At 36.1% G+C, this 17,728-nt stretch overlaps 2 protein-coding genes and 1 pseudogene across 2 annotated transcripts; all 3 read right to left on the reverse strand.

Annotated features, from left to right (window-relative positions):
• Positions 1–57: 57 nt before the first annotated feature.
• LOC141607531 (protein tesmin/TSO1-like CXC 2) lies at positions 58–10,170 on the reverse strand (annotated as a pseudogene).
• Positions 10,171–11,200: 1,030 nt separating this feature from the next.
• On the reverse strand, positions 11,201–12,975 carry LOC141605579 (UPF0481 protein At3g47200-like). Its single transcript, XM_074424414.1, has 2 exons — positions 12,864–12,975; positions 11,201–12,642 (listed from the first exon to the last, which is right to left on the reverse strand). The coding sequence occupies exon 2, from the start codon at positions 12,602–12,604 to the stop codon at positions 11,324–11,326; it is 1,281 nt and encodes a 426-aa protein (XP_074280515.1). The 5' UTR covers positions 12,605–12,642; positions 12,864–12,975; the 3' UTR covers positions 11,201–11,323.
• A 1,242-nt stretch (positions 12,976–14,217) lies between these two features.
• On the reverse strand, positions 14,218–17,001 carry LOC141605578 (UPF0481 protein At3g47200-like). The gene is made up of 2 exons (XM_074424413.1): positions 16,722–17,001; positions 14,218–15,741 (listed from the first exon to the last, which is right to left on the reverse strand). Exon 2 carries the CDS (start codon positions 15,725–15,727, stop codon positions 14,483–14,485), a length of 1,245 nt encoding a protein of 414 aa, XP_074280514.1. The 5' UTR covers positions 15,728–15,741; positions 16,722–17,001; the 3' UTR covers positions 14,218–14,482.
• Between the last annotated feature and the right edge of the window lie 727 nt (positions 17,002–17,728).

Genomic DNA, 17,728 nt, shown 5'->3' on the forward strand with positions numbered 1-17,728 from the left:
GTTATACCTATTAACCCATTAAAAACCAAAAGAAAGGAATATACATGTTATATACTTATATGGGACTATCATGTTAATTTTATTACGAGACACTGATATGAGAATTGGTGGTGAACAATAATGATTCAGGAAACTCACTTGGTATGATCTGGTATCTCTGTGCCAAACACTTCATGTCACTTATTCTCACTGTTGTTTCTTTGAAAATGGTGTAAGCGATGAGAATGTAGGCAAAGACTGCAATACAAATCTGTGGCAAATTTTCATGGATCCAGCAGAGTCTATGGGATTTGGAAGGGGATAATCATCTCCTAAAGACCCTGAGGAATCTACGTGGTTGCGAGGGCGTAAATGCGCTTTTGTTTGGGAGCTCACTTTTACGGATTTAGCTGGAGTGGAGGAATCCTTCAATACATTTGAGGTGTCATCTTCTGTCATGTCAAAGTGCTTGCTTCCTGAACCAAAGTCCTGGAATTTAAGTCATGTTGACTGTGTAATAGGAGTTATGGGTGAGCTTCTCCACCGGAGAGAACTGCTCATAGCAATATTGTTTGTTTTCGATGAAGATGGTGGGATCCTCAAAGTCGCCACGAATTTGATATCGATCGGATGTACTAGATGATTCATCTCCAGCAGATTCTAGCACTTTTTCTGAGTGAAAGGCATTTTCATCTATACTTTCTATAGTTTTTTCCAAAAGCATGCCATGGCTCTGAGAATTTTCCAGACAAGTAAAAAAGTTCTCATCAGATGATACAACTTCGTTCTGAAACTCTAGAGTCTGTACATCTCTCATGAAGGGTAGTTTGGATTTGGGTGCGTTCTTTCTTGCGCTACATTTAGAAGGCAAGCAAAATAAAAGTCAGCACAAACTGCATCAAGAATTGCATCGAATGATACAGCGATTTTACAATGAAAGATGTATAGCCAGGCTAGTGAGTCACGTTAATTTATTTGGTCGTTATCCACAACCAAATACTCACACTTCATTCCATTGAAGGTCAAAGTTTACTACTCCCTCCATCTCGGTGAGAAGTTATCTATTTCTATTTTTGGGTGTATTATTCAATAGTTATCTATTTCTATTTCTAGTAGGTTTTTGTAGGCCACCTTCGACGCGAAAGGTGGAGTTGTGTTTTGTGTGGCCCAAAATCACCCATTTTTCAATTTTTTCTATCCTTGATTTTTGTGCCAAAAGCAATAGATAACTATTGATTGGGACGGAGGGAGTATTTTTTTTTCGGTGTAAAGGAGCCACGAGGGCAATTTGATGCGGACGTGAATTGAACTCACGTCACGAGTATCATCTCTTGTGAGTTGTGACTTTACCACAGGTCGAAGTTTATCAAAGTCGGTGGATAATATTAGTGAGTCTTGCATCTATTGAAAACAAACAAAACGTGTAGAAGCCTATGCAGTAGCTAATAATATCTTACTCTGAGCACTGCAATGCTGGCGTCGACGGCGTTAGGTTAGGTGAATTATGTACCCTGCTGTTGTCAAAATTGCTACCAACAATTGTGTTTTCTTGCCTCCTATCTACTATTGCTTCTGATACTTCATTCTCTGCATTTTGAACCATAAATCCTCTAAGAACACTATAGTCTGCAAATTAGACATTCTATTAGAGTTAGAATAAAGAAAATAGCTATGCATAATTGCACTGCATTTGAAGAAACCTCAACAGCTTGAAATTGCATATTGACACATGCCAGACATTATATTCAAAGGCAGCATTTATATAATCTCAGCTTCTCAAGTGTATACTATGTTTAAACAAGCCAAAAGCCAGGTCAACAAAGTTCGGTGCAGTTTGTTTGCAACTGTAATTGCGCAGTGGTCTCATGCATGGTTACCGAATTCCCTCGGTACCCTACAAATCGCGAATTGTTAAAAAGCGAATTCTATCATGTGGGTTACTGAAAATACATATCACACACATTCTATAAGAGCGAATCGCGAATTGGCAAGGACGTATTCATAGCGAATCCGGTAACCATGGACTCTCATGTTTACAGATAACATGAATACGGTTTAATGCAAATCAATTACTCCGCTGTCACTAGCATATATAACTCGTGTAAAATGAAAACGTTGCATCTTACGTGTAACTAGTGTTCAGTAGCTTCTCTTTATAAGGAAGTTCAGCTTCCAAAAAGTCCTAGATTTCAGGTGCTTATAAATTCTTTAGAAAAAGGTTAGAATTACATCAAGGAAAGAGCCAAATTTTCCAGTTTAACCAAATGAGATGGAAAGGAACTTATCTCCAAGATTTACAGAAATGCCCTAAATAAACTAATTTTCTACGAGTTATATATTATATACCCAAAAGGAAAATAGTAGAGAATAATTTTTTAAAAAAATACATGGTATGAGCTGTGGTATATTTTGCATCTAATCTTATCTTTATTAATTCAGAAGACAATACTCAATCCATGGCGTGCCACGTCATTAATTCAACTTTTTTTTTGGAAATGCATGTTACGGTGGGGCCCGTTAATGTGCAATGTATTTTTGTTCTTCAGAATTCCGGCTATACAAACATGCGACAAATTCCGTCTTAGAACAAATAGTATGAAATGATACTATGAAATAATTTTATACATTCCGAATAAAAGAAATTAATGGCATATAAGCGGAATGAATTACAAATCGGAATAAATAAAATGAATTACCTAATTTTTAAAAAAAATAATAATAATAAAATTACATAATTACGAGAAGGAATTACATTTAATTATGGGATTGAATTACATATAATGCGAATAAATTACATGCATAATTTTTAAAAACTAGATAGTACGATATATTTTTTAAAAAAAATATCCTTTGTTATTTCCTCTTAAACCATTGCATGTGAACACGTATTTGTAATAAGTTTAAACATTAATTATGTAGATCGCTGATTTAGACCAACTAGATAAGTATAATAGAAATGCAAAAAAAAAAAAACATCCAAAAACATTAATACCGGCCCCAATACATACCCGTGCAATTTTGCACGGGTTTAAAACTAGTTGTATGTTTAATGTTGGTACGAGAGTGCAGAAAAAAAAAACCAACTCTCCCACTTCACCATGTTGATAATTTAGTTATTAAGTGATATTTATCTTATTGCTTACGACCCCACTATACTAAACCTGGCTATGCCACTAGACCCGATGCTCAAATTTTTTTGTTAGATTATTTTTCTTTTTCATGAATTAAATGTAAAGTAAACTCATATAAAATTATTGTAAAACGGTAAATTATAGTATTAAAATTTAAAACAATATTGAGCTGTTCAGTGTTCGCAAGCTTTTCGAGCCGGGCTTGGCCTTGCCCGACTCAACTCACAAAGGACCCAAACCGAGCACAAGCTCAAGTCAAGGTCACACGAGCCGAGCTTTGACCAAGCCGATCTCGAGTTGCTCGCAAGCTGTCTCGTCTCATTATCACCCCTAAAAAGGAGGGAGAGGCACACATGCCCTGCAAGGCCTGTAGGACGGTGTAACGACTGCCCTGCGCGGAATGTTGTTTTTTACCCTGCTCGAGTAATCATCAGCTCATCGTTAACTCATGAATAGTTTTTCATTTTTTTCCCTAACCACCATGCTATTGTTCAACATCATGCCGTAGTTTGTTTCCCAGACCAGTCTCTGAAGCTGAAAACTAAACATCTAAAGATTCCATCTCCAGATATCATGATGCTCTACTCAAAACAGTTACATATATGAAGCAGAAATGCAAAATGAAAGGCTGACGTTTAAGAGATTCCTCCTTGGACCGTGTTAACCATTTCATCAAGTCTAGTCAATAGTCATATAGTTAATGACTGAATGACACAAGAATAGCCTACAGGTTGGCTTAACAAGATTATAAATGTTGGCAGTTTCCCATCCAAAAATAAGAGACACGAAGCCAAGTCACCATTCATGATCAAAAGTGAACGAGAGTAGGTATGATTTAGTGCTAACGTACCTTTTCTTATCCCGAACACATTTTTACATCCTTCACAACGACAGCCATCAGAACATCCAACATTAGCCTGATATGAAACATGATGGGTACCAAAATGGTAATTTAGAAGAGTAAAACTAACAATATTTACAAACATCAATAAAGCTCTGAAAGACAGATGATATAGATCAGCAATTTAAAGATGCAAAACCTGATAGCACTCGCAATATTTCTTAAGACAAATTGATTTTTTGCAGTTACATCCTATTTTATGCCTCGCTGATGACGGTGTTGACAGGGTTTGAACTTCCTGCAGATTACCATGATCCTGATTTTTTATTCACTAAATATTCTTGAACTTGACAATAATACAATACATGAAAGATACAATACCTTGTTGACCGCAGAGAATCGGTGATCGGTCATGTACGACTTTAGGAGCAAATGCAAGGGGGTTCCGAGTTTCAATTTGTCTTTGTCTTGTCTCTAGAACCGTGTCTTCATTCTCCGGTGGTTACAACACCCTTGGCAAGCGCAAGATTCATCAGATAAAGACAAACCCGCAAAAAAACAATCACAAGAATCGCAACAATCCCATTAACAAACAAAAACGCACATATGAATACAATCAGAGAAGATTATCTAGCATAAATGTAATATACCGAGACCTACGATTTTAAACATTTGGTCTTCTTGCAATTACAGCGCTTTGAGGTGTCATCATCGCTAGACTTCTTCCCCGGGGAAAAAAAAAATGTCGACAAACAAATATACGATGACTGTGTGTTAAGACAAAGATTCGATACTTGCCTTTTCTTCTTTGGGCTCATTTTACAATGCAGTTCATCACTTTCAGCTGTTGGTGGACTGATTTTTCTCTTTGGACACGTAATAGCAGTACGAGCATCTTGCTTCGACAAAACAGGGCTATAAAAATGTTCAATATTCGAAGGTTTAGCTTCCCCAGATGTACCTATAGAGCTAGCTTTATTATGGTGCTTTTGTTCTGAAATAGTTGACACTTTCCCGACAATGGTAGCATTAGTCTCTCTATCTAATTGATTGCCTGTAACAACTGAGTTTTTTATATCCAATCCCGCAAGAGAAGATAGTTGGCTACCACTTGAACTATCCAATGACCTGGGATAGACCACACTATTCAAGTGCAATCCTATGCCTAGAGGCTTGGAGATAGGAACATGAATGCTTTCAGTAGGAGAAAGAGCACAGGAGCCAGTTGCAGTATTAGGACGCTTCGTCATTTCCCTATTGCCTGGTGTTCCAGTGGATGACAAGTTAGTTAATTCCTCTATCCTTGTTAAATTATCACTGAAATTCCTGAAGTCAGAATTATCAGCATAATTCTTCTGATTCTCTTCAAAAAGGCATCGTCTAAGTGTGCCCCGTTCAAATTGACTTGCCTACAAAAAGTTTAAGAACAATTAAATTATACTCCCTCCAAGTGATATGTATCTTCCCCTTTCACTAATATATGTGAGGAGTATTTTATTGAAAGGGGAAGATTGATAAAACTTGGAGGAAGTATATAGAAGGGCTGAAGAGAAAGTCTTGTATAATACAAAGACTGAAAATGTGTGACAGGTGCAGAGCATTAACATGTAGCCATTCTTTTACCAACTAAGGTTTCAGAAACCACCTTGCCCCTGTTGGAGTTAGTGTCCTCCACAATTAGTGTGATAACATTTATAAATCTCTTATAGGTTCACAAGGGTATACTTAGTATTTTATCAGTTGATTAACGTTTACTTAATAACGGTTGGCTTGCTAGAAGTTTGACGTTATTATCATACTGATGGCGGTGATCAACTGGTCCCTATAAGTCACACCTAAATGATGTGTTTGAGAGATGTGATTATATGAAAATGTAATCACATTGATGCCTTATATGACTAAAAGGTTAGTTCATGTATTTGACTAAACAGTTAGTCAATGTGATGATGAGACGATTATTTAATACAATTAAATAATATTAGCTGAGACGAATTAACTGTTAATTCGTAAATTGAATATAAACTGTTATATTTAATTAATGTATATAATGTTAGCTTAAACGAATTAAGATGTTAATTCGTAATTAAACGTAATCAGTTATATTTAATTAGCAAATTATAAATATGTTATATTTATAGTTAATGTATATATTATGCGAAATTGTCATAATAAAATGTTGACAGACCGGTATTAATAAATCGACTACAAACTGTTTTGTGTAGACTTATTAATACATGTCGACATAAATATGACAATTGAAATAAAATACACATTTATACATTTTGAAAACCAACCTAAAATAAGAAGATATTTTCTCCTTATTCTTGTGGTTGGTGAAAACCGAAATAAGAGTAAAAAGAGGAAGAAAAGATCTTCCTCTAATCACTCTCATTTGCACGATTACAAGAGGGAAGAGAGAGATCATTTTTCTCTTAATTCTCTTTTGACCTAATTCACTCATCACACAAAAAAAACTAAAACCCTAAAAATTCATAAGAAAATTAGGGATCTCATTCTAGCAAATTGAGGGGCATTTCTCATAGCATTTTGGGTGCAACAATTAGGAGAATATCGATTTCGATATTGTTCTTAGGCCAAATTTGCTAGGACCAAAGGTTGATTCATATCTCTATACTTTTGTGCGGAGAGACACATACTAGCACAATGAGGAAAAAATAGGCATATATTAACACTTTTAAGTGAGGGATTAGATGGTTTGGGCTGCTGTATCATTCAGTCAAGGAATATTAACAATAAAAACAAGTTATATTAATGGATTAGAAAGTCCAGGAATATTAACAATAAAAACAATTTGTTGAAACAATCAGTTCACGTAACCTTCAGCTATAAATACCAGGCATTATTCAAGGGTCTTGTCAAAGTACTAATGTGTAATACTTCTCATATTCATTGTATTTAATAGTTCAAGTAGCCAGTAGCTTTGTTACTCCGACTTAGTAAATTACGTGATACAAAACCTTTTTTTGGCTCTCTCCATGAATTATCTAGTAATGGGTCGTTTACATTGTGACACTCGAACACTTCATTTTAAGCAAAACCACGGGGCTTTTCTTCGACTAGCAGAGTCGTACATTTGGACATGCACCTTTGTTAGAAAAGTCTAACCAAGGCTATTGACAAAGTCCATTAAGCTAGTAGTACATCAGCCATCAGTTATAGAAAGACATAGGCCAACATTCTAGTAGTTCTGCCTCTACTGAGTGTCTATTTCACAGCTTGTTTACTTCATTTAACTGTTCACTACACAATGAAAGAAAATTAGGTCTCCAATAGATAACATACCAGACATCCCAAATTATGCATGAGACAGCTAAATGACACAGCTAAGGTTACAAGGGGTTTTAGATCCCTTCACCAGACATTTGTTTTATGTATTGAAAAAAAAAGGTTAAAAAGTAAAATCAAGCATTAAGCGATTGTATATCACTACCTCAATAAAAAGTGGCATTATTATTATTATTATTATTATTATTATTATTATTATTATTATTATTATTATTATTATTTTTCACTACCTCATTTAAAGATTCTCCATTCTGACATGCTTCAAATGCAGGTTCAGTCAACAATCTCGGTAAGCTACCCAAACATTCAGAAGACGGCATCAAGTGCCGTGATTCATTTTTTACCACCTTAATGCTTATTCTTGACTTTGCGTGTGCACCTTTTTTAACATGTATCGGAGCTGAACGATACAAATCAGCATTTTTGCCCCTACTATTGTCTCTTTTCTCTAAAGAGACATCCCTTGAAGGTAGAGAAGTGTCATCAGATTGCGATTTACATGAAGAGTTGGCATCCGGATCGGACAAAAAATCATCAATGCAACCAGGACTGCAGTGTGCTACTTGTCCTAAATTGTTCACATTACAAGCTCTTTGCACTTCAGAATCGAATAGTTTGTTACATTCAGGAGTTGCTTTGGCTAAATTTCCAGGATCCTCATCATTTTTATGACATTTATTCTTTTCATGAGGAGACTCCAATGATCCGGAAGATTGTAGCTTCCTGAACATATAAACAGTTCACATTACACCTGAAGCCAGATTTCACTAAACAGAAAGTAAAATATCAGAATGCAACACATCAGGATACCTATTCAGTAAACTTTGTGATGAATTTATTCGTGGGGATGTAAATAGAAGAGAAGGCGAAGCAAGCCCAGGGAATCCTTGAGCACCAGGTTCAGCCTTGACAGGCTGTATTGGAGAAAGGTTGCTTATGTAATTGAAGACAGGAGAGTCCTGGAAAAAATACAGCATGCTAAATTGCTAAGTAATCTGCTCATAACAGATAATTTCTTAATGAATGAGTAAATGGAATCAGCTAACATGTTCCGCCAATTTTCAGGATCTTCTGTTCAAGACAAAAAATCAGTATAACAGTTATTAAGATCTTATAATTGCAGTCATTCACAACAGTACATATTGGAAAACAGATCATGAAGATGACAGTTAGGATTCAGCAAGAAAGCATCGCAATCTAGCATATCCTTATGGCTTATAGCGAACATAATGATCTCATCCAATTTACAAGTACCATCCAGGCATCCTTGATCTTGAGTTTTCTCAACTTTTGGTTAATCATGTGTCATCTGACTTCTCAGTCCCCTCCCGTACTTTCAAGTTTCAAGGAAGTTAACAATGATAGCTCAGGTAAAAAGCACGAGAAGCTGAATAACTAGTTAGCTTTGAAGTTAGGCAACAATCAAATGCTTAGTAAGTACAGTTTCATAAATATCGTCTGGCCATATTTTAAAGTTGACAAGAAGTGCGGGTCTTCAGATCAAAGTCATCAGCAAATACATATATCTTACGAAAAACAAAGTATCCCTTTCTTTTCCGCAAGAAGAATTGTCAACTAGTGTAGAAATTCTACAAGAAGTCACCGCAATACAGATCAAACACAAGGCAGACCTACTTCCAGTAAACTTAAAGTGATTGACCAAAATGCGTAATTACACCATACTAGGCTTTAAACTAATGGCCTAATCACATAACTCCGCATGACCGCATCAATAATTGAATAAAGATAAAAACTCATGCAGCTTTAAGTCGGTGTTCAGCCAATACAGGTCTACAGAAAAAAAAAAAAAAAAAAAAAAAAAAAAAAACCACCTCAACTACACACTAAGGTTGCACTGACGAGAATGATGAACTGCCTACAATCTTATCCGATAACAACATTGCGCAAATGCCTAAACGAATCCCACAAATGTCAATGTAACGAGGGTTGGATGTACGTGACCTTATCAATGTGTTGATAACACGGATATGTTGCTTTTAGATGACCAATAATGTAAATTTAACAAAAAGTTGCAGCAAACGACTGCCACTTTGCATTGCAATAAAAAGAAGAGAGCATCTTGCTTTCGCCCATCATAATACAGAACCAAAGAATAGTGTCTAATAACTCGATAAATGGGAAAATCCACAGTTCAAATTTCAACAAGCGTCCAGGCATACGGATTGATGTGATGACACGCCCATTTATACACTACAATCAATATACCTAACAAAAAAACCCCAATATAAACCAATTCCAGCATACATTACTTGCATGCACAATGAAACCCCCAACATCAATCCAGTTCCTGAAAACTACTATATCAACTTACCCCAACACACTATAACCAATGTTGATCAACCCAATAAAATGGGCAATTCATATAGTGTAGCAAAATTAAAATGTGACACATCTAATTGCAACAAAATGTAATAAATCCAATCAATCCACCCCAAAATCAGACTGAAATAATCATCCCTATCTCAATCAATAGATACAAATTCCAAAAATCGATGAAACGGGCAGTTGGCAATATGAATAGAAATAATAAAAAATTCTACATCCCTACATATGTAATAAAACCCATGAATCAAAACCCAGAAAGATTAAACAGCTTAAAACGAAAATGGGAAGTAGAAAGTCAAAAAAGGGAGATGATTAATTACTTGGAAAGCTGGGGAATGAGAAGAAGGGGTATTGATTAATTTGTTGGAATTATTGGTAATTGAAAAAGAGGATGATTTAGAAAGAGGGGTGTCCATAATTATGAAAAAAGGGAATAATCAGAAACCCTAATTGAGAAATGATACAAATACCCTCCTCATCTACACAAAGGGAGTGGTAATTGACTGTGTGTAGTTAACTTTGTAGAAATGAAAGAGATGAAATTAAGTAAAACAGTGACAAATATCATACAGTCACTGTATGTGTGGTTAACTTGATTTCTTTTTTGAATTAATAAAATTGGAGGGAGGACACTTTCATTTCTCTTCTAAGGTTTTGGGCTTCTGTGGTTTCGTGCCCTGAGCGCATCTTTCTTGTAGCCCAAGCTATTTCGAGTTTCTGGTTTGTACCAACAATTTTTTTTGTGAGACGGTCTTATGTCGAACCCAAAAATAGTTCAAACTAGTATTCCATTGAAGTTACTATTACTTTTAGAGATTTTTGGAAAAAGTTACCTCAATACTATGTATCTAGAATTTTCGAATGTCTTTGTTTTCTTTATTTTTGGTCAATAACTACCTAGACTATTAGACAGATTTGGTCGGTATACTTCATAATGATTGTAAATCTATTTAAGTTTGCTAATTCTCAACCCACATATGTTGACTAATTAACCCGAATGTTCTATTATTCAACACTACCTACTAAACAAAAGTACAAATTATTGTGTATGAGTTTCATATAGCGTGATCGTCCTCTTAATTATAGGTACAATATTAACCTCACACAGCCATACGTAGCAATATATTTTCACAACCCAACTTCTTTTTATAACTATTAAAGTCGTAGACTTATACGTAATAAAACACTGATTCACATGGCGTATTTTAGGTTAATCAATCCGCATATGTGGGTTGAGATTTGAGAATTTGCAAGCTTAAATAGGTTTACAATCATTATGAAGTATACGGTTAGCAAAGTAAAATTAGATGTCATATGTTCAATGATTTTAGTTGAGTTGCTTATTAATGAGCTGATTTTATTGAAATGTGTCCTATACTACCATTTGTCTATGTAATATTATAATTTAAATAAACTATAGTGTACCATGTTACTAGGATTATGTCACTCCATAGGGCACGAAATGTATCACCAAAATGAACTATGATATTTAGCATTGATGTCACGGCTATATGATTGCCTCTCTTTAACTCAGGTTGAAAGTATATATTCAATAATCGGGATAAAGTATCTCTTTTATAAAATGACAAATAAGAAAATGTAACCCAAATAGAAATAATAATAGTACAATATTCTTATACAACCGGAGGTATAATTCTTTTTTCTGACCGAGTGAGTATCAAATTTGGAACATTTCTTGTGAATGCGTGTAAAGTAAGAACTACTTTGACGTAAACCCACTAATAGTTTGCAACAAAGTAAGAACTAAAAGTAGGATGGCGTAAATCACAGAAATAATCGCCCATGGGTGATTGAAGTAGTCTTTACTCAATACCGCCTTCCATCGATGCCATGAAGTGTTGGCATATGCATTCAAATCTCTACAAACATCATAGTAGTAGAAATTTGAAGAACATAATGAAATATGCTTGCTAATTTCATTGAAGAGATTTGCGACTGCCTCATTGCTTCCGATCCAATTCTCAATTATACCTTTCCGAACTAGTACTTCCACATCTTCAGGGGTATTGATCAAACTATCAAGAAAGAATATGTAGTCGATAAAGTGAGAATCGAGAAAATAATGACAATGTTCAAAAATTAGGATATTACGATATACTGCCTCAGTAGTATCTTGAATGGTAAACTTGGGGATCTCTAGCACGCCCCGCCTAAATCGAATGTCCAGTAAACTCGAACCTTTGCTGGCTATGAATTTGACCCCAACTTCACTTAGCTGGGTGGCACTTAAGGGGAAAAGGGGATATCTATTACCAATGCTATTAGGGTTCGGCCGGTTTTTGGAAGGCAAGCAACATATCCTTAAAAAGTCTACAAAATGCTTGATATTTGGACCCTTTTGCCTAATTTTCTCACTTGTGATTGTATTCTCAACCTCTTTTCCGGGCATGAAACCACAGCCCATGTAACTCCAAGTCAGATCGATGAAGGAAATATGAGGGTAGGCCATCCCAAATGCAATGTCATATAGGCCCTTGAGAACAAAGAAAGGGAGCTGATTTTCTTCCAAGAACAAATCGCGCTCAACTCGAGAAAATACCTCTACAATACCGTCTATAGGATGGTTTTCAAGCGAAAACCGAAAACTCGACCACATAAACAAGTCAATAATGAATGTTGCATCAAGCAAGACCATTTTGATGAAGTCATGACTAGATAGGCTTACTTCCATTTCATAACATCTTCGAATTTCCTGTTCCCATTCTTTTATAAGTCCGATATAAGACTCTAAGCCAATAGCATTGTTACCTTGTGTTAGGAACCTTTCAAGGTGCCTTAGTTTTTGCTTTTCCATAGCTTGTAGTGATGGATGTTGATGGTAGATCGGACCAATTGAGACTGTCCAAGGCTGATATGATTCTTCTTTAACCTTGCGGACATACTGAGGGACCTTATAAATGCAACGAAGGGGAGACACGACCGGCAAAGACCCAAGTTCATCTCTTATCGAAGTTGCAATGTTACTGACAGGATCCTCCATGTATAATTCGTGTGCTAGTAAGCCTCCTACATTGGTAGCTATATCAATACCGTTAATGAGACAGTGTAAATTAGTTTGAAAAATAAAAGCAAAAAACCTCAATAAGATTTGTGCTTGTCAATGTGAAGTAAGAGTTGTGGATATAACCCCACACGTAATTCGTTATCCCCTTATCATGAGTATCACTCTTCATGACTTTACAAAACATCTGCGAGTCATAAATTAGCATAGAGAACCGAGATATAGTAGAGAAACGTACCAGAAACAGCCTTCCGAAGACTTGTAATGATGCAGAGAGATGGGAATGGCTGAAACTTAAACAACAAGGCCTCCAGATTTAATACAAATATTGAGTCACTTTCAATATTCAACTAGTACCTCATTATTGTCAGCTTTTTTTTTTGACTCTACTTGATCATCAGTCAAGGTTAACTCGTTTTTGTACAAGTTAAAGAAGGCCGGCCAGCTGTGACTTGTATAATTGTACATATATGATATTAAGGACCACAAAAGGCAGGCAGTTGACCAGTCAGTGTTGACTTGTTGGCTTTTCTTACTCTGTGAAAAGAATCTAGAGAGGTATCAAACAACTATTTAGACATAGAAAATAAAGAAAACTAAGGCCCCTTGGTATATAAAATGAAATGTTTAAGAGATGGTCATGAAGATAAACGCATACCGGTTACTGCTCAAACGACACCAGAAGCAAAATCCTTGTCAAGTAAGATGTCAGGCGATGCTCTCGACAGCAAAAATATGTATGGTGTAAAGTGGACTATTAACTGGAAACACACTCTTTGGTAACAAATTAACCACATCTTCGAATACATATCAAGAGGTAAGATCGCAATCAAAGTTAGTGTACAACTGCAGCATAAATGCTTTTTCCCTGCAAAAAGTCTAAAAGGGCTACCATTGCACCTTCCGGCTGCTGGCAAGGTGACCCTTGTCAACCCTTAAAATCAGAGAAAAAAAATGTCTCCGGCTGTAGTTTCATCTTAGTTTGCATGTGACTATATATGAGAATTATGGCTATATAGTACGGAGTATAAATCATGGGAAGGAATGAACTCACAGATATGGTATTAAATACCGGCTTCAGCAATTTTAGCGTAATCTTCATGTCAGGCTGTGGAGCCATGGAAATGGGAGGTTACCGTTATCAATTCTGAATCTGCGCAATAGAAGATTAGTCTTATCAAGAGAAACTGCAAGTTTATGACAAAACTAAGCAAAGTTGACACTAATGGGAAAATGGCTAATACGAAAATGAGAAAGGAATACACCAAATTTGATCCTTTGGAAGGCATTGACACTTACTAATCATCAAGATTAACAAGTCCACACACACGCCCGACATCTTTCTATTCAGATAATGAAATAATAATCCAGCTTCTAAATTTTGTCCAAGGGCAGCAGACAAAAGGGTAGTATATCCCAGCAGGGAAAAAAGTGAACCGTTCATTCAAACAGTATATTAAGGCCTTGAGCTCATCTGAACCAAAAAGCTCAACCAAAATACTCGTTTGGTAAGAGGGTTCAAGAGCAACCACCACACACACACAAGTTTACCCTTGCTATAGTAAAGAGGCTAATTGTTACTCACAATCACAATAGTGTCAATTAAATGCGTTTCCATTATGTAGAAAAAGAAACCGTACAATCAAGCATTCAAGCACTAGCACATCAACTGGTAGACATTATTTTACATTTATAAGCAGCAATACTTACATGGGAGACGCAAAAAACAGAATAATAAGACAGCCACCATAAACAATTAACAGGCCTACTTGAGCAGCTTCACACTTAGACGAGGAAATAAAATGTAACCCCACACAAGATAGACGAGTTGACATACAAACATTACCTACTAAAACCCTACTTAAAACCGGTGATAACTTGTAACACTGTGAGAATTAGAAGGACAATCGCATAGCCTACAGAAATGGCCGCCCATGGATGATTGAAGTAGTTGTGCTTCAGTATGGCATTCCACTTATGCCATTTAGTACTAGCATATGCATTCATATCCCTGCAAATTCCCAAGTAGTAGAAATTGGGATTATCTAGGCGAGTCAGCTTGAAGGTCCTACTAAAGAGATTTGCCACTTCTTCATTATTTCCCAGCCAATTCTCAATTATCCCTTTTCGTGACAAGATTTCCACATCTTTCGGCGTGTTGATTAAACTATCCAGAAGAGCAAAGTAGTCAATGATGTAAGAATCCTTGAAACAGTGACATTGCTCAAATACCATGATATTCCGGAACAAAGACTCTGTATCGTCCATCACCACAATCTTAGGAATCTCCAAAACCCCTCGAACAAATCTTATATCAAGCAAATTTTCACTTTTACTGGCCACAAATTTGACCCCAGCTTCACTTAGCTCTGTCACACTTGAAGTGAACTCCAACTTCGAGTTGTTATTAGAAAACTGACCCCTAAGAGCAGAAGGCAAGTAGCATAATCTCAAGAAATCGACCAGATGTTTAATGTCGGCAGTCACTATTCTCTGTGGAACAGCATCTTGCCTATTCATGAGAAATCGATAGGTAACATCAAGGAAGGAAAGAGGTTGATTTTGGGAGGAAGAGTTAAATGCCATCTCGTACAGACCCTTTAAAATGAAAAATGGGAGCTGGTTTTCTTCTAGTCTCAAATCCTGCGTAACCTCTAAAAGCATTCTTGGCTTGTTGAAGATACGATCGTTCTCGTCAATCGATTCTCGGGAACAACCTCTTAAGAAGAGCTCTATGATAAATACAGCATCAACCAGTAACATCTCAACAAAAAGCTCACTGGTAGGCAGGGTTATCGTCTCAACATAACATTGACGAGCAAAAGTTTCCCACCCTTTTAGAACATTAATGTACTGATGTATACTGTGAGCTGGATTACGGTGCAGGAAGGATTTCAAGTACCTCAATTTCTGATGTTGCATGCCTGACAGTCTTTCATCATTACAGTAGACTGGACCAATTGACACCACTAATGGCCTATAAGCATCTTTATTTACATCGCGAAGATTTTCTGGAACTACATATATGCAACAATTAGAGGAAATATTGGGTAAAGAGCCGAGCTTGTGTAGAATTGAGTTTGCCACCCTGCCTGGATCCATGAACAAACTTCTTTCTGCATATGAAATTACGTCGAACTAGTTATTAGGCTTTTGATATGAAAGTAGGTTTTCTCAAATATCAGTTATGACGAACTTACATTGTACCCCCTCCGTCCCAGTCATTTGTTTACCTTTGATTTTGGCACAATTATTAAGGAGATGGGAGGGGAGCACTTGTGGTTAGTGTTATTGAATGACAAGTGGATCATGATGATTATGGATGATCAAATCATACATAAAAAAAACACTCATAATATAGAAAGGTAAACAAATGAATGAGACGCCCCAAAATGGAAATGGTAAACAAATGACCAGCACGGAGGGAGTAAGATTTTAATGGCCAAAGTTGAGCAAAGTTAAAAAAAAAAAAGGGGGACAATAACTTTGCGATAAGAGGTAGTAATCAATTAACTAATCAAGTTCACATTTTTACTATCCAACATATATTTAGAACAAATTTTGTCGCTCCCCCCGGAATTGCATCTTTCTACCCATCTCAACAACAGCAGAAATAACAATATAATCACAGTGACTCAAAGGTTCTGCAAATGATGGGGTAAAAGGGTGCAATAACAATATAATCACAGTAACAATATAATATCAGAGTCTCATTTACTTGGGTGAAACCATTTTACATAATTCCATCATAATGTACTCATCTCATCAAACAAGAAAACTGCCAAAATTGTTTGGCTGTCATGGTAACTCGACGGAACTTTATCCCATTTAATTAAAACACACATCATACAAGATCATATTAATATTTCCACGATTGATAGAAACCATTCAAGGGAGCATCAGGCAACTGAAAAGTGAAAACTCACTAATCCTTGGCTAATTGTTTAGTACTCTAGTTGTTGGTTTTTTCCTAATTTAGCAATAAATCTAGTACAAACCATTCAAGGGAGCATGACCCACAGATGAATGAAATACATAAAAAAAAATATAAACAGAAAGAAAATGCAGAGTGAGAGAGAAGAAAATGAAGAGTTACCAAGTTTAGGAGTTCAATAAAGTAGAAGAAGTAGAGTAGTACAACAATGGAGCATTTGACTATGCTGAGTGCTTGATTATATAGAGGAGCAGTGAACAGGCAATTGCTGTATTCGTGACTTTGCAACAACTTGAGCAAGGGACATGAAGATTCGTGAGGAACCATTTTTGGGTTTGTCCATTTAATTTGTCCAAGTAAAGAATCAAACACCTTTACTCCTATTTTAATCTCCACAACCACAACCACAACCACAACCACAACCATCAATACTCGACACCCTCTTTCAATCGGATAGTCATAGGGCGCCACTGGTCACCCTCTCACAATCATTCTTAATTGAAGGGGTCCTCACTTACCCCATGTAAGAGGGTGGCGCCCAAATTGGGTGTCACCCGGTGACGCCCTTTCATTTCCCCTTTCGATATTCCTCTCTCCCAAGGCCAACCTCATTTCACATTAACTTTCAATTACACAAATTCTCATTTGTATCCTGTGACATCCACTATCCGTCACAAGAAAGAGACGGAGCAAATACATACCATATTATGTTAGTATGGATACAAGTGGGTCATTTTGGGTCTTTGTTTATTATTTATAGGATTTGTAGGAAGTACTATATAATTATTATTCTAATGTGTAGGGACAAGAGTATTAAATGCTAATTTGCATTAAAAACTACATCAAATCATCAATTTTTTTAGCTGAGCATTCTCATCACTTTATTTTGACGTAGTTCATATATGTTCCCATTTTAAGACTCTTTAACATGACTACGTTTCCAACTAAGCTGGTAACACTATAACACATACTCACATGTTCATGCAATTTTGTTAACATTATAAGAGTTTCATTTGCAAAAGAAATGATTGTTATTATGGTTACATTTCGGACTAAGATACTGTCATTTTTACACAATCACCTTCTTTGTATTGTGACTATCTGAGTTCATATCTTCATTCTATTAAACCAAAAACATTTACTGAACTGTGGTGAAGCCACCCATTTAC

The sequence above is a fragment of the Silene latifolia genome, chromosome 10 (assembly GCF_048544455.1).
Source record: "Silene latifolia isolate original U9 population chromosome 10, ASM4854445v1, whole genome shotgun sequence".
In the NCBI taxonomy this organism is placed as follows: Eukaryota; Viridiplantae; Streptophyta; class Magnoliopsida; order Caryophyllales; family Caryophyllaceae; genus Silene; species Silene latifolia.

Coding starts and splice junctions, on each gene's coding strand:
- LOC141605578 (XM_074424413.1), bottom strand. CDS start 15,727: ATGGATCCAGGCAGGGTGGCAAACTCAATTCTACACAAGCTCGGCTCT.
- LOC141605579 (XM_074424414.1), bottom strand. CDS start 12,604: ATGGAGGATCCTGTCAGTAACATTGCAACTTCGATAAGAGATGAACTT.